The sequence below is a fragment of the Hylobates moloch genome, unplaced genomic scaffold, assembly GCF_009828535.3.
Source record: "Hylobates moloch isolate HMO894 unplaced genomic scaffold, HMol_V3 SCAFFOLD_5, whole genome shotgun sequence".
NCBI classification, from domain to species: Eukaryota; Metazoa; Chordata; class Mammalia; order Primates; family Hylobatidae; genus Hylobates; species Hylobates moloch.
Genome location: NW_026652280.1, coordinates 55331352 through 55345816, shown reverse-complemented (window position 1 = coordinate 55345816; position 14465 = coordinate 55331352). Strand labels below are relative to the sequence as shown.

The window sequence follows — 14465 nt, the reverse complement described above, 5'->3', positions numbered from 1 at the left end:
CAAAATGAAAAGCAAGTTTACATTTAGACACCCCCCACCCCACCCCGTTTTCCAGCCTACACATTATTCCACCAACACACATTTCAAGCATTTTTCTCTCTCGAAAAAGATTCCTGCTAAGCAATGCCTTAATTCAGTCTTTGAACCTAATTAAAATTAAGAAAATTTTAGTAGTCTTAATAACTCAGAAAAGCTGTACTAAGCTCTTCTCTGGAGTCTTCCTCTCCTTACCACCCTCTCCAAACCCAGAAAAATCCAGCACAACAGAAAGCACAAAACAACTAGCCACATGCTCTGAATGCTAGGAAACGTGATTCCCCGCTGGTTTAGGCTACAAAGAAAGCCTATGAGTAATCAAAAACCCTTAATCAAAACATTAAAGTAAAAAGCCACCTCCCCATTCCCCAACACAAATAGAATTTCCCTTTCTCTCCTTAATCCGCTCATGCACTTCTCGTATTCTTGGAATTTCAGCGGCCTCTAAGCAGCGGATGGTAAGTTCATCTCAATGTCAGCCGGAGCACAGCCATGCGAAAAATCACTAACTTGGAAGGTTATTTAGGACAATAATGTCTTTCACTGTCTTACTCCTCCCACTCCAGCCCTTCTTGACCTAATACCAATATTCAACTGAGAAACACATCAGTCCACGGGCTTTTTCCCCTTAGGCTCTTCCTGCAGGAACCCCACGGCAGGGAGACCCGCACTGGGAAGAGAGCAGGGTCTCCCGGCTGGTGCGCCCCTCTCCATGCACCCGCGGCTGCACCCCACTCTGCACACACGTCCAACTATTCTTGGATCTACTCTCATCCCTGGATCAAGTCTGGCCGCCCTCCCCGCTCCCTCCCCCGGCGTCCTCCGTGGCCCCAGGCTGCCCCGCAAAGCCACTGAGCTGCAAATACACCGAGCTGCAAATACACCCACCTACCTGGGCCAGATCCGAGGACCCCGGCAGGCGCGCTCCACCCTGCGCTCCTTGCAAGCTCCAGCGCGAATGCGCCCGGCCTGCTGCTCCTCCTCCCCTCCAGTCGAGCCGAGCCGAGCCGAGCCGATCCGGGAGGCGCAACCCAGGGCGGCCCGCAAGGTCTCCCTAAGTCACCTTCGCCCAGTCTGCCCCTGGCTCCGGCCGGGCAGCAGCGCCCGCCTTCCCCAGCGAGGTCGGGCAGAGGCGTTGCCCGCCAGCGGCCCAGGACTCCCGCGCCGCGCCCGCCCGGACCGCAGAGCTCTGCACTGCCCCTCAGCCGCCGACGGCTCGGCCGCAGACCCGCCCTCTGGGGCTCGCCGGGAGAGCGCGGGCGGGCGGCGGCAAGGCCTGCGGCGGGCGGCTCCCTTCGCGCGGCGGGCCGCGTCCGGGCCGCTCCTCCCCTTCCCCAGCGCCGCTGGCGGGCGGAGGCGCAGGTAGGGACCGCCGGCGAAGCCTGCACGGCCCTCCGAGGAGAGGTCGGGGACTGCTCCTTGGGCTCTGCGTGAGCGCCGCGCCGAGGCGCCTGCGAGGTCCTAGAGCTGCTGTGCGCTCGGCCCTCTCCTGGAAACACCGGCCCTGACAACTTTTTTTTTCTTTTTTTTCTTTTTCTTTTTCTTTTTCTTTTCTTTTTTTTTTTTTTTTACCAGCCCGCCCCTCGGGAAACTCTGGAAAGCAAAGGAATCTTCTCTCCAGTCCTGCCTGTCACTTACTCAGGCTTATGCTGAAGCGTTCGCGTTTACGGTTGCAAAACCAAGACTGAAAGGCAGTCTTCACATATTTATTGTTTATACCCTAGTTGGGACACTGAGCAACAAGGAAAACAACGGTATTGATCCTACTACCGTGAAACCTACTTAGGTAAAATTATTCCAGCCAGGCTTGAAGGGCAAAGGTTCCGAGGACAGGAAAACCCACCACCCAAATACCACACTGAAGTGGGATGTTCAGGTTAATGAAATTTGTGGTTAACTGTAACACTCTGATGGAGGGAAAAAAATCTTTTTGTTTCAACATGTTGCAAACCTTTCACCTTACTAAAACGTTTAAATCTGTCCTCATACTTCAGTGAGTTCAGAGTAAAAATGAACAAAATTAAATATTTCTTTCACAAGATCCTACGTACTTTAAGTCCCATTGTAATCGGTGGTAGCTGTAATTGCACTAGAGACCTAGAATGTGTTAAAGACCATTCCAGGCCATGCCGGGAAAATTGGGAATGAATGTCAGTGAGGTTTCATGGCATCTTTGTTTTCATTTTTATTTTATTTATTTATTTATTTAGAGACAGAGTCTTGCTCTGTCACCCAGGCTGGAGTGTAGTGGCACAATCTCAGCTCACTGCAACCTCCACCTCCTGGGTTCAAGTGATTCTCGTGCCTCAGCTTCCTGAGTAGCTGGGATTACAGGCCTGCACCACCACGCCCAGCTAATTTTTTTGTATTTTTAGTAGAGACAGGGTTTTGCTATGTTGGTCATGCTGGTCTCCAACTCCTGGCATCAAGTGATCCACCTACCCCGGCCTCCCAAAGTGCTGGGATTACAGGTGTGAGCCACCACCCCCAGCCTCATGGCATCTTTGAAAAGTCAGTTTATTTCTTTTACTTTTTTCACTCGAAATAATAACTGTTATTGTATTTGAAAAAATCATGTATGGAAAGAGGAGTCCCTGCTACAGAATCTCTCCCTAGGCCCTGAAAATTAGAGAATGAATTCAGTTTATAAAAGTAGTGCTAGGTAGCAAAACAATGAACAACAAATTACCGTCTTGTTTTAAAAGGCAATCTACATGGCCCCTAAATGTGCCAGGTACTGTACTGAAGCACCTCACATAAAATAACACACATATGCGCTCAATTTCAGATGTGGAAACAGAATTCCTAAACATATATTCATTTGTTCAAGGTCGAGGTAGCAGAATTTAGACCCAGATTGGTCTGATCCCAAAGCCTGAATTTTTTCCTTTGTACATTCATTATTCATTCATTCAAATATTTATTCACCATCTACCACATGCCAAGTACCATGCTACAAAAATAACTAAGATACAGTTGCTTCCTTAGGGAGCTCCAGTTTGTGAATATATAATGATACAATGTGATAAATGCTATGACAGCCAGGAACTCATGGAGCAGCAGGGACACCTCACCTAGTTTTGAAGGGTGGAGCCTGGATGAGGAAATGGTTACAGTCATCCAACAGAGCAACCTTGAGAATTTATCTCACAGAACAGCAATGGGGAACTGTATGCTGGAGTCGGGCAAGACAGAGTAAAGGGAGATAGGCAACCAAGATATTAAAAAATCAAATTGAACCAGGCGCGGTGGCTCACATCTTTAATCCCAGCACATTGAGAGGCCGAGGCAGGCAGATCACTTGAGGTCAGGAGTTCTAGACCAGCCTGGCCAACATGGTAAAACCCCATTTCTACTAAAAATACAAAAATTAGCCGGGTGTGGTGGTGTGTGCCTGTAATCCCAGCTACTTGGGAGGCTGAGGCAGGAGAAAAAAAAAAAAAAAAATTGACAGGATTTGATTAAAGATAGGGAGGAAGAAGGAGGATGAACCAAAGCCAGTTCCCGTGATCCTGGCCTGAATTACTGAATGGGTGGCAAGTCTATGCGTTGAATGGATAACTCAGTTTGAAATGCTTCTGATATAAGCATATGTAAATGTTCAAATGACAGCTGGATATACTAGATCAGAACTCAGAAGTCTGAGGTGGAAACATCTGAGTCCTCAGGGAATTCTAGTTAAAGGAGTGGGTGACATCATCCAGGGAGAATATGAGGAGTGAGAAGTCACTCACAGAAACCTAGGGAATACTAATATTTAATACATAGGCAGATGAAAAAAATGCTTTAGAAGGTGGCTGAGGCCAGGCATGGTGGCTGACGCCTATAATCACAGCACTTTGGGAGGCTGAGGCGAGTGTATCACTTCAGTTCAGAAGTTTGAGACCAGCCTGGTTAACATAGTGAAACCCCATCTCTACTAAAATACAAAAAATTATCTGGGTGTGGTGTCATGCACCTGTAATCCCAGCTACTCAGGAGGCTGAGGCAGGAGAATCGCTTGAACCCAGGAGGCTGAGGTTGCAGTGAGCCAAGATGGCACCACTGCACTCCAGCCTGGGCAACAGGGTAAGACTCCATCTCAAAAGAAAAAAAAAAAAGAAGGTGACTGAGAGGGAGCTGCTACAAAGGAAGGAGAAGCCAAAAGAGGCGGCACTGTGGAAGCCACAGCGCAATTCCAAAAAACAGGAAGTAGTCACATGCCAGGCCCTTCAGAGGACAAGCAAGACAATTTTTAAATGTCCTTTGATTTAGCAATAAGGAAATACTGGCAAGAATAGTTTCGGTGGACTTGCTGAAAATTAAGAAGTAGAAACAGAAAGTATCACATTTTCAAAAATGGAATTGGAAAAGGATGCAGGGAGATAGACAAAAGCTATAAATAAGGGGGTAGAGAATTCCAAAGAGAGGAGCTATTTTTTGAAGCAAGGTCCCCAGAGAAGCAGAATGGAAGGAGACAGATGCCTCCAGTAAAAGGCTTGAAGAAAGGATAAGAGCAGATGCAGATAAAAACTGGAGTGAAGAGTGGTAGGGAGTGGAGCCATATACAGTGACTGCCTCATGTTTAACAAAAGAATTCTGCTCAGAGTGGAAGGAGATCTGAGGGGACTACAGAGACAGAGGGCCAGAGACGGGTGCAGGCCCAAAAGAGCTGTTAAGAACATTAGGGAACAAAAGATATCAGGGTCACAAAATGACTACAGGACTGCCCGACAGCACAGGAAATGGAATGAATGGAAGAGATCATGACTTTGTAGAGCTGTAAGTCCACATGAACACATGATTTCTCTTCAAAGACACCAGTGTCTGGTCCAAAGAAGCAGTACAGAATTCCAACCCTTCAGACGGTTCCAATGTAGCATCTGAATCTTTCCATTATACCACAAAATTAGTCCCACTCTCTCTTTTCTTTTTTCTTGAGACGGAGTCTTGCTCCGTTGCCCAGGCTGGAGGGCGAGAGTGCGATCTCGCTCACTGCAATCTCTGCCTCCTGGGTTCAAGTGATTCTCCTGCCTCAGCCTCCCGAGTAGCTGGGATTACAGGTGCCTGCCACCATGCCCGGCTAATTTTTTGTATTTTTAGTAGAGCTGAGGTTTCACCATGTTGCTCAGATTGGTCTCAAACTCCTAACCTGAGGTGATCCACCCGCCTCGGCCTCCCAAAGTGCTGGGATTACAGGCGTGAGCCACCATGTCTGGCCGGCACCACTCTCATTGCAGTCATACAGTTGGGTCACGGCTTTTCAGCAGTCAGGAAATTTAACATGAAATATGTATGAAACACTTGATAAGTGAGCTTATAACTATAAATGGGCAGTTCTTACCTTGGAAAAATTGGTGTGACTAACATCAAGGAAGCTTGATAGTACACAAAATGATGAGGGCATCCTCTGGCAAGGAAAACTACAGAAACAAATACAATTCCAGAAACCAGTTTTGGGAACTTTGAATGGAACTCTCAGACCAGGCTAAGAAAACACCCAGCACTCACATTCTGTTATACTGTTTCCAAGAAAACTACCCTAAAAACAGCATCTAGGTTTTTCTTCAGTAGATCAACCACAAACTTTACAAGGTATTTTATATATTGCCATTTTCTCAACAGCATAAGCAGTTTTTTTGTTTGTTTTTTGTTTTTTTGAGACAGAGTTTCGCTCTTGTTGCCCAAGCTGGAGTGCAATGGCCCACTCTCGGCTCACTGCAACCTCCGCCTCCCGGGTTCAACGGATTATTCTGCCTCAGCCTCCCCAGTAGCTGGGATTACAGGCACGTGCCACCACATCTGGCTAATTTTTTGTATTTTTAGTAGAAACGGAGTTTCACCATGTTAGCCAGGCTGGTCTCAAACTCCTGACCTCAGGTGATCCACCCCCTACTCAGCCTCCCAAAGTTCTGGGATTACAGGCATGAGCCACTAGGCCATAGCAGTTTTATTTACAAATAAAATCTTTCTACAATAATGCCTCATTTATTTATAGCTCCTATGAAAACCTCGATTATGTAGGTCATATCAGTACATCCTCAAATAAGCAAAAAACACTCATGTACCACAGAAATAGAAGACATGAAGGCCTGCACACACTGTAAACCCCCAAGATTCTCATAGAGAGCCAGTTTACTCTGACTGGACATAATTTTATGGAGTTTGGTTATCTAGTTTTCTTTTTAATAAACAGGAGATTAGAAAGATTAAATTAGAGGCATCAGTATTCCACTGCTAGGGGCAGGTACACAGTTAATTTGAAAAATCAAGACAGGTTTTTAAAAACCTATAAAGAGCAAACAAGAGTCCAAAAAGCATTGGCAGGACCAGGCCATCTAGTAGAAAAACACAGACTCACATAAACATTATCCCCTGAGGGCATCTCTGTATTAAGGCACAGAGTAATTATTGACATACAAGAGGCCAATGTCGAGACACCTAGAAAACATAAAATTATAGCCTGACAAGGGCTTGTAAAAAAAAAATGAAATAAATATAAAATTAAGTTTTAAAGTTTTAGATTAAGAAGTAAATGTGGATGGAATATTTAGAATAACTGCCATCAAAAAAGACTAGAATAAAAACAGTGTTGCTGCTGTGGGGGCTGGGGTCACTTACGTCTACTGGATCCCTGTTTTGTGCCACTCCCTACAGAGGTGTTTTACCAATATGATCGCATTTACTCTTTAAAACAATCCCTTTTGGGTGGTCACCATTTTAAATAGTAGATTGTATTTTAAAACTGAGTCAAACAGAGCAAATAGCAGAGCCAGGAATTACAGCCAGGTCTGTAGGTCTTCAAAGCTTATGCCTGCTCTTTTAATAAAATTTCCAGATAATAGAAATGTAATTTATAATGCCAGATAAATAAGGTATTACAGCACATAATTACACCACTCTGACCTCGATTACACTGTTAAATTCCTATGTTGTAATCTTTATGCATTTGAAAGACTAACTTTAGAAATGCCACTTACCTTTCAAATATTTTGCAGTGCCTTCTCACTGTTTATCTTATTGTTGAGAAGGAAATCCATGGATTCTAAGTGTTTCATGGAGTTGGTATTTCATATAATTACTCAGAAGATATCTTAAATATATTCCAAAAGTTTGAAACATTAAATGCTAGTTACTAAACAGAATACTGTGTTCCACGCAGTATGCTAACATACTCTATATATGTAACATTCATCTACATATAGTTGATGCCCACACCCAACTCTGAGGTGTTTATTTTCATTTTACAGAAACTTGTCCCACAGTTGGAGAAAAGTTAGAGAAAGACTGAGATTAAAAACGGGTCCACCAGACTTTCAGACCAGTGCTTCTAAAAGCCTGCTATATGGTTTCCCTTATTCAAAAGATGAAGACAACAAGGTTCAGAGAAGTGAAGTAGCCTTGTCATTTATATAACAAGGATGGAAACACAACACGATCATTCCAATGATAGTGGTCAAATAAAAGTTCTTCAGACAATGCTACTTCCTCCCAAAACAAGATAAATCCACTGTTACACACATAAAAGCTCCAAGATACTATCAGAAAAGAGAGGCTACAAATGTTAATTAGTTAAGATCTTACGATAACTGTTAACTTTTATTCAGGGCTTATTATGTGTCTGGTACTACGCTAAGTATTTTGCTTACATTATCTTATTTAATCCTCATGATAAATTTAAGAGGCTAAAAGAGGTCAATTAGCCTAAACTTTAGGCTAACATTCTTGCACATCTAGATTTTCACAAAAAGAAAGAATTAGGTTATTTTTTAAGCAGACAGTTTAAAAAATAGAAGAGGTTGATTGTTTCAGAAATTAAACATGAACCAACATAACACATTACTTCCAATCTAATGTTCAGCCTTAAAACCATACATCTCTAGAACAAGAAAGCTGTCGATACATCCATCAGGTACCACGTAAGAGACATGAGTGAAATGTGGTTTTACAAGGTACTAAATATTTCATGAATCCTATGACATCATATTTTATTAATTTCAAAGATATTCTGAATGCAACCATCCTGTTCAGATTTATTTAGAACACTAAATCATCTGTTATTTAAATAAACTTACACATGAAATTTGCAAACCACCAAAAATAGAAGTGCTGAGGAGGGATATTTTCAAACAGTATTAAAAAATCAACCATTTGAAATGTTTAATGAACAATTATGTTTTCCTGTGATAGTTAATATAATTCTATTAAAAGACTTTTGGTAAGTTTGTTTTAAGTGATTATCATTTCCATATTTTTCTTATTCTCCAAATAAATTAATTTGTAGAATTGGTGCTACATATAGCAAACACAGCATTTAAAAATTTGTATATGCTCGCCTTGGTGGCTCATGCCTGTAATCCCAGCACTTTGGGAGGCCGAGTCGGGCAGATGGCTTGCATCTAGGAGTTCAAGACCAACCTGGGCAACATAGAAAGGCCCATTTCTAAAAAAAAAATCAAAAATTAGCTGGGCGTCATGCTGCATGCCAGTAGTCCCAGCTACTTGTGAGGCTGACGTGGGAGGATCACTTGAGCCCAGGAGGCTGAGGCTGCAGTGAGCCACGACTGCGCCACTATACTCCAGCCTGGACAACAGAGTGAGACCCTGTCTCAAAAAAAAAAAATTGTATATGAATTCATAAGGATCCCTTTATAGTCATGAGAAAATAAAATGTTAGATCTTTACATATTAGAGGAAAATATATAAAAGCAATTTCATCTGTCTTCTTTTACCAAAACCTAATCTCTAGCCAAAAGGTACAAGTAAACTAAAACAAGAATAAGAAATTTGGTTTCTTAATCTAAAATACTGAAGATTAGACATATATATAAAAATTAACAAAATGGAAAAGAAAGCCTATTGGCACTTGACTTACACTGAAATCATAAAAATGAGGGGAAAAACAGCAAAACAAGAAAAATCCTAATTCTGGCAACCAAAACACATCTTTGTAACTTTTCAATCCTTTGAAAATGAATCACTGATAGCTCAGCATACCACTCTTACTCATATTTGGTTTTCTTTTCTTTTTTTCTTTTTGGAAACAGGGTCTCACTCTGTCACTCAGGCTAGAGTATAGTAGTGCGATTTTGGCTCACTGCAGCCTCTGCCTCCCAGGCTCAAGCGATTCTCTTGCCTCAGCCTCCCAAGTAGCTGGATTACAGGTGTGCGCCACCACACCTGGCTAATTTTTGTATTTTTAGTAGAGATGGGGTTTCCTCATGTTGGCCAGACTGGTCTCGAACTCCTGACCTCAAGTGATTGCCCACCTCAGCCTCCCAAAGTGCTGGGATTATAGGTGTGAGCCACCGCGCCTGGCCTAATTTTTGTACTTTTTGGTAGAGACGGGGTTTCATCATATTGGACAGGCTGGTCTCGAACACCTGACTTCAGGTGATCTGCCCACCTTAGCCTCCCAAAGTGCTGGAATTACAGGCATGATCCACCATACTCAGCCCTTACTCATATTTAGAAAAGCAAATGGCAAACTGTTGAAGAGTAAGAGAATGAGGGGAAAGAACACCAAAAATATTTAAGCCATTGAGCTCAGTTTACATAGACAAGTATGATAGTACTCTGTTTAATAAATAAAAGTATTTTTTAATATAAAGACCTTCCGTTTCTAGAATATTTTCACATCTCTCTTATTGAAGTGTCATAACAATCCTGAGTAGATCAATTTTAAGTATGTTTATTAAATATGGCTACATCAACAAATTCAAAAGATATGAACACAAGTTATTTCATCCTGCTTAATCAACAATAAATAAGTTCTAAATTTTTGTGACAAATGAAGCTTTCCTTTGTTAATACTAATTTTTTCCTACCTTTGAACAATTTGAAAGCAATGACTTCATGGACAACCACGCATGCAACATCCAAACAATTATTTTACAAATTCAATTCTGAACTACGTACCTCTTCTTGTTTAGTGAAGAGATTAAGGCAATCAGTCAAAGCTACACAAGTTTCTCTAGAAGCTTCTGAGACAACTTCAACTTTCTGAAGAAATGATGGAAGCATTTCTATAAATAGAAAAATAAATACAGTGAGTGGGATTTTAAGGAATCTTAAGGTAAACTAAGGCCACAAAAATACTCCCGTATTTATTAACCTCATCTTTCCATCTAGCTATCTTAAGCAAAACATACCATGTTTCTTTTCTTTTTTTTTTTTTCTTGAGACAGAGTCTGCTGTGTTGCCTAGGCTGGAATGCACTGGTGCAATCTTGGCTCACTGCAACCTCTGCCTCCCAGATTCAAGTAATTCTTCTGCCTCAGCCTCCCGAGTAGCTGGGACTATAGGCGTGCACCACCACGCCCAGCTAATTTTTGTATTTTTAGTAGAGACAGGGATTCACCATATTGGCCAGGCTGGCCTGGAACTCCTGACCTCATGATCCGCCCACCTTGGCCTCCCAAAGTGCTGGGATTACAGGCGTGAGTCACCGCGCCTGGCTTTTTTTATTTTTTTTATTTTGAGACAGAGTCTCACTCTATGGCCCAGGCTGAAGTGCAGTGGAGTAATCTCGACTCATTGTAACCTTCACCTCCTGGGTTCAACAGATTTTCCTGCCTCAGCCTCCCGAGTAGATGGGACTACAGGCACACGCTATCATGCCTGGCTAATTTTTTTTGTATTTTCAGTAGAGATGGGGTTTCACAACATTGGCCAGGCTGGTCTCAAACTCCTGACCTCAGGTGATCTGCCCACCTCGGCCTTCCAAAGTGCTGGGATTACAGGCGTGAGCCACTGCACCCAGCCTCATGTTTCTTGGGCATCATTATTAAGCACTCGCTTTATTTAGGGCACATAAATTGGTACAGAAAAAGAAAGAACGGAGCCTTCTCCTAGAAAGGTCTATACCCTACAACAGGAGTCCCCAGACCCGGGCTGCAGACTGGTACTGGTCTGTGGTCCTGTTAGGAACGCGGCCACACAGCAAGAGGTGAGTGGAGGGTGAGTGGGCATTACCACCTGAGCTCTGCCTCGTGTCAGATCAGTGGTGGCATTAGATTCTCACCAGAGCACGAACCCTATTGCGAACTGTGTATATGAGGGATTTAGGTTGCGGGCTCCTTATGAGAATCTAATGCCTGATGATCTGAGGTAGAATAGTTTGAGCCCAAAACCATCTCCCCACCCCCCACTCCCACCCCTACCCCCGAGTCCGTGGAAAAACTGTCTTCCACAAAACCAGTCCCTGGTGCCAAAAAAGTTGGGGAGCACTGCCCTACAAGAATCACCAAGACAAAAAAAAAAAAAAAGTTTATGGGAATTAAATAACAAGGTAATGTTTAAGAAAAACAGCTGACAAGAAGGACTGATAGCACTCCTTATAAAACATTAAAATTTCCTTTATAGATAAGTAATTTTATTCAAAAGCAAGTACTAAAAAGAAACAAAAATAATTCTGTAGTTATCATGGTGGCTAACATATCTGAAAACAGCATTAACTCTACTTCCTATTTGGACTACTGTTTGGCATAAGTAGGTCTTTGCGCTCTCAAAAATGTGTTCCTATGAAGGTCCAGTACCATTGAGTATGTGTTTAAGTTGGCAATGAAGAAATGGTAGTATCAGTATCTGCCCTGGTCCTCTAAAGAAAATTTTAACCCATTTACTCATTAAAAATAAAAAACAAAAACAAAATATTGACAAGAGGAAGGTGCAAAGTGCATATATATCACTTAAAAACAAGTAAAATATTATGTCCAGATTAATGCAAAAGAAATGTACTTAGTTGAAATGGTTTCTGATATTTTGTTAATTATACATTAAGATCCTTTAAATCTGTCCCTCCCATCAAATAAAAATCTTAACATTTAAGAAGTCTTTTCATCGAAAAATAACTAAAAGGTGGGGACAGAACAAGATTTGTTAAAAGACACAAGATTACAGCTAGGGCGAGGCATGGTGGCTTATGTGTGTAATCTCTGCACTTTGAGAGGCCAAGGTAAAAGGATCACTTGAGGCCAGGAGTTCAAGACTAGCCCGAGCAAAAAAGCAAGACTTCATCTCTACAAAAAATTTAAAAATTAGCTGGGCATCGTGGTGTGCACCTGTAGTCTCAGCTACTTGGGAGGCTGAGGCAGGAGGATCGCTTGAGCCCAGGAGTTCAAGTTTTCTATACTACTGTTCAAGACCAATATGGCCAACATGGTGAAACCCCATCTCTACCAAAAATGCAAAAATTAGCTGGGCATGGTGGTGGGCGCCTGTAATCCCAGCCACTCGGGAGACTGAGGCAGGAGAATAGCTTCAACCTGGGACGTGGAGGTTGCAGCAAGTGGAGATGGTGCCACGGCACTCCAGCCTGGGACACAGAGTGAGACTCCATCTTAAAAAAAAAAAAATTATATATATATATACACATACATATACACACACACACACACACACACACACACACACACACACAGACACACACATATATATATATATGGATATGAAGGCCAAATGATATTTTACCACACTTTACATCTTACAAAATACATCTTACGGAATAGTTTTCTCTTGTTAGCTTCTTTAATAAAACCCAACTAATTGAAAACTACCGTATTCTAAAACAAATTTGACTTTACAGACTATTTTTCACTTTGAACCTCTGATACACATTGTGAAGATTTATTCTCTACTTAGTTGCTAAATAGCAAAAGAGAGTACCATATGCTACGTGCCATATGACTTAAATAGTGCCTGAACAGATGTCTCAACACGAACTGTGGACCGAGTACTGAGGAGATGTACCAGGAAAAACAGATACAGCCTATGCCTTCCACAAATTTTCTGGGTAATCTAGTAATTTTCCACTTTCAGGGCATAAATGACAGGAAGACAGAAGCAAAAACATTCATAGATATAGTTCTTTTATTAAATACCATCATAAGCTTAATCATCCTGTTTTTGTCTGTTTTAGATATTTCATGAACTTTAGATACTTGTTAACATGAAGCAACATAAATTGTCCAAATACATGCTTAGGAATACTTACAAGTGTTTGAAAATACTGGTTCTGCAAGGTTTCAAAAAATATTCCATATATATATATGTGTGTATATATATATAAAGAAGTTTTCATAAGAATCCACCATTGAGAGAGCGTCGAATTCTTTTGTCCAAAAGAGTCAAATGTTACTTCATTTCTTTGACAAGCTAGTGTTAAAACAAGATTTTTGAAATGAACTTCCACAGCGGAACAGTTTAAGAATTGCTGAACCTTGCTGTATGCCACACTGCAGTGTAGCACATCAGGGTCTGTTCAACTCACACTGGCACGCTTCTTATAGAATGATGTTTACATAATGTTACATAAAAAAAAAAAAAAAATTGCTAAGCTTCTAGAAAAGTGACCAACTGGGAATCACTGCAAATATGTTTTAGCTGGTTAATATTTAGAGACTAAACTGTCATGAATAAATGCAAAAAGGCCAGTATGTTGCCTTATTTGGCCTGCTGTAAGAATCTGATGCTGTTGATTTTCAGGAAAAAAGTTATTTTTTGTACTAAAAATGTTTTTAAAGTCATGAAAGCTGTGAGAAGATCATACTGGAAAAGCTTAAGTTTAGAGACATAAAAAGCTCACAGTCTGTCAGTTTTCATGATTACACTGAACAATTTTTAATTGGGTAAATTTTTAAAATAGTGGGAAAACACTTGTTTCTTTATGTGAACAAATTAACCCCTTGTACAGACAACCTCCACTGTTACCCTAGTGTAAAAAAAAAGAGTCCACATTTCCTTAGCCTAACATTTAAGATGCTCAATAAACTAAATTTGTTTCAGCCAGATTGTTCTCCTGGAAATATTTGTTTACCTAAAAACAGTCTTCAAAATATTGTTGAATATTGGATGTTGAATGCTGAATATTGACATGTTACTTGAATATTGGAAAAAATAATTATCCATATTCAGAAGTTTCCCTACTTGACAAAAAAATTATTTTCTTTCAAGGCCTAGTTCAAATGCTGTCCTCCCCCAGGAAGACTTCCTTAAATATCACTGTGGAGAATGGGTGCGGTGGCTCATGCCTGTAATGCCAACACTTTGGGAGGCCAAGGCAGGAGGATCGCTGGAGTTCAAGGTTGCAATGAGCTATGACCACATCACTGCACTTCAGCCTGTGCGACAGAGCAAGACCCTGTCTCTAAAAACAACAACAACAACAAAATATCACCACGGGACATAACAGCAGCTATTCCTGGACTACAACAGCGGCCACACCCACTTGTTACAGTGGCATGAGGCATTGTATGTATGTTGTTTCTCTGTGACCCTCTGTAAACTCTAAATCTCCTTACCCCCATCCAAACACCGAGCTTTGCCAAAATAAAATCTCTCAAATATTTATTAGATGAATAAGGAAACTAATAAAATATCTTATTCCACATTTTGCTACCATAATTCTTTTAATGTAAAATATAATCTGAATCCAAATGGCTCCAAGTTAT

General features: G+C 41.5%; 1 protein-coding gene across 4 annotated transcripts in view; it reads right to left on the bottom strand.

Annotated features, from left to right (window-relative positions):
• OSBPL1A (oxysterol binding protein like 1A) overlaps nucleotides 1-14465 on the bottom strand; it is a 233523-nt gene that overhangs the window by 109031 nt on the left and 110027 nt on the right. For 3 of the 4 annotated variants that reach the window (XM_058438552.1, XM_032152621.2, XM_032152622.2), the window contains one exon: nucleotides 9934-10040. In XM_058438552.1, coding sequence (XP_058294535.1) covers nucleotides 9934-10040 — 107 coding nt within the window. Of the gene's footprint in view, nucleotides 1-928; nucleotides 1079-9933; nucleotides 10041-14465 lie in introns of those variants that run through there. The other variant, XM_032152626.2, reaches the window with a different exon arrangement.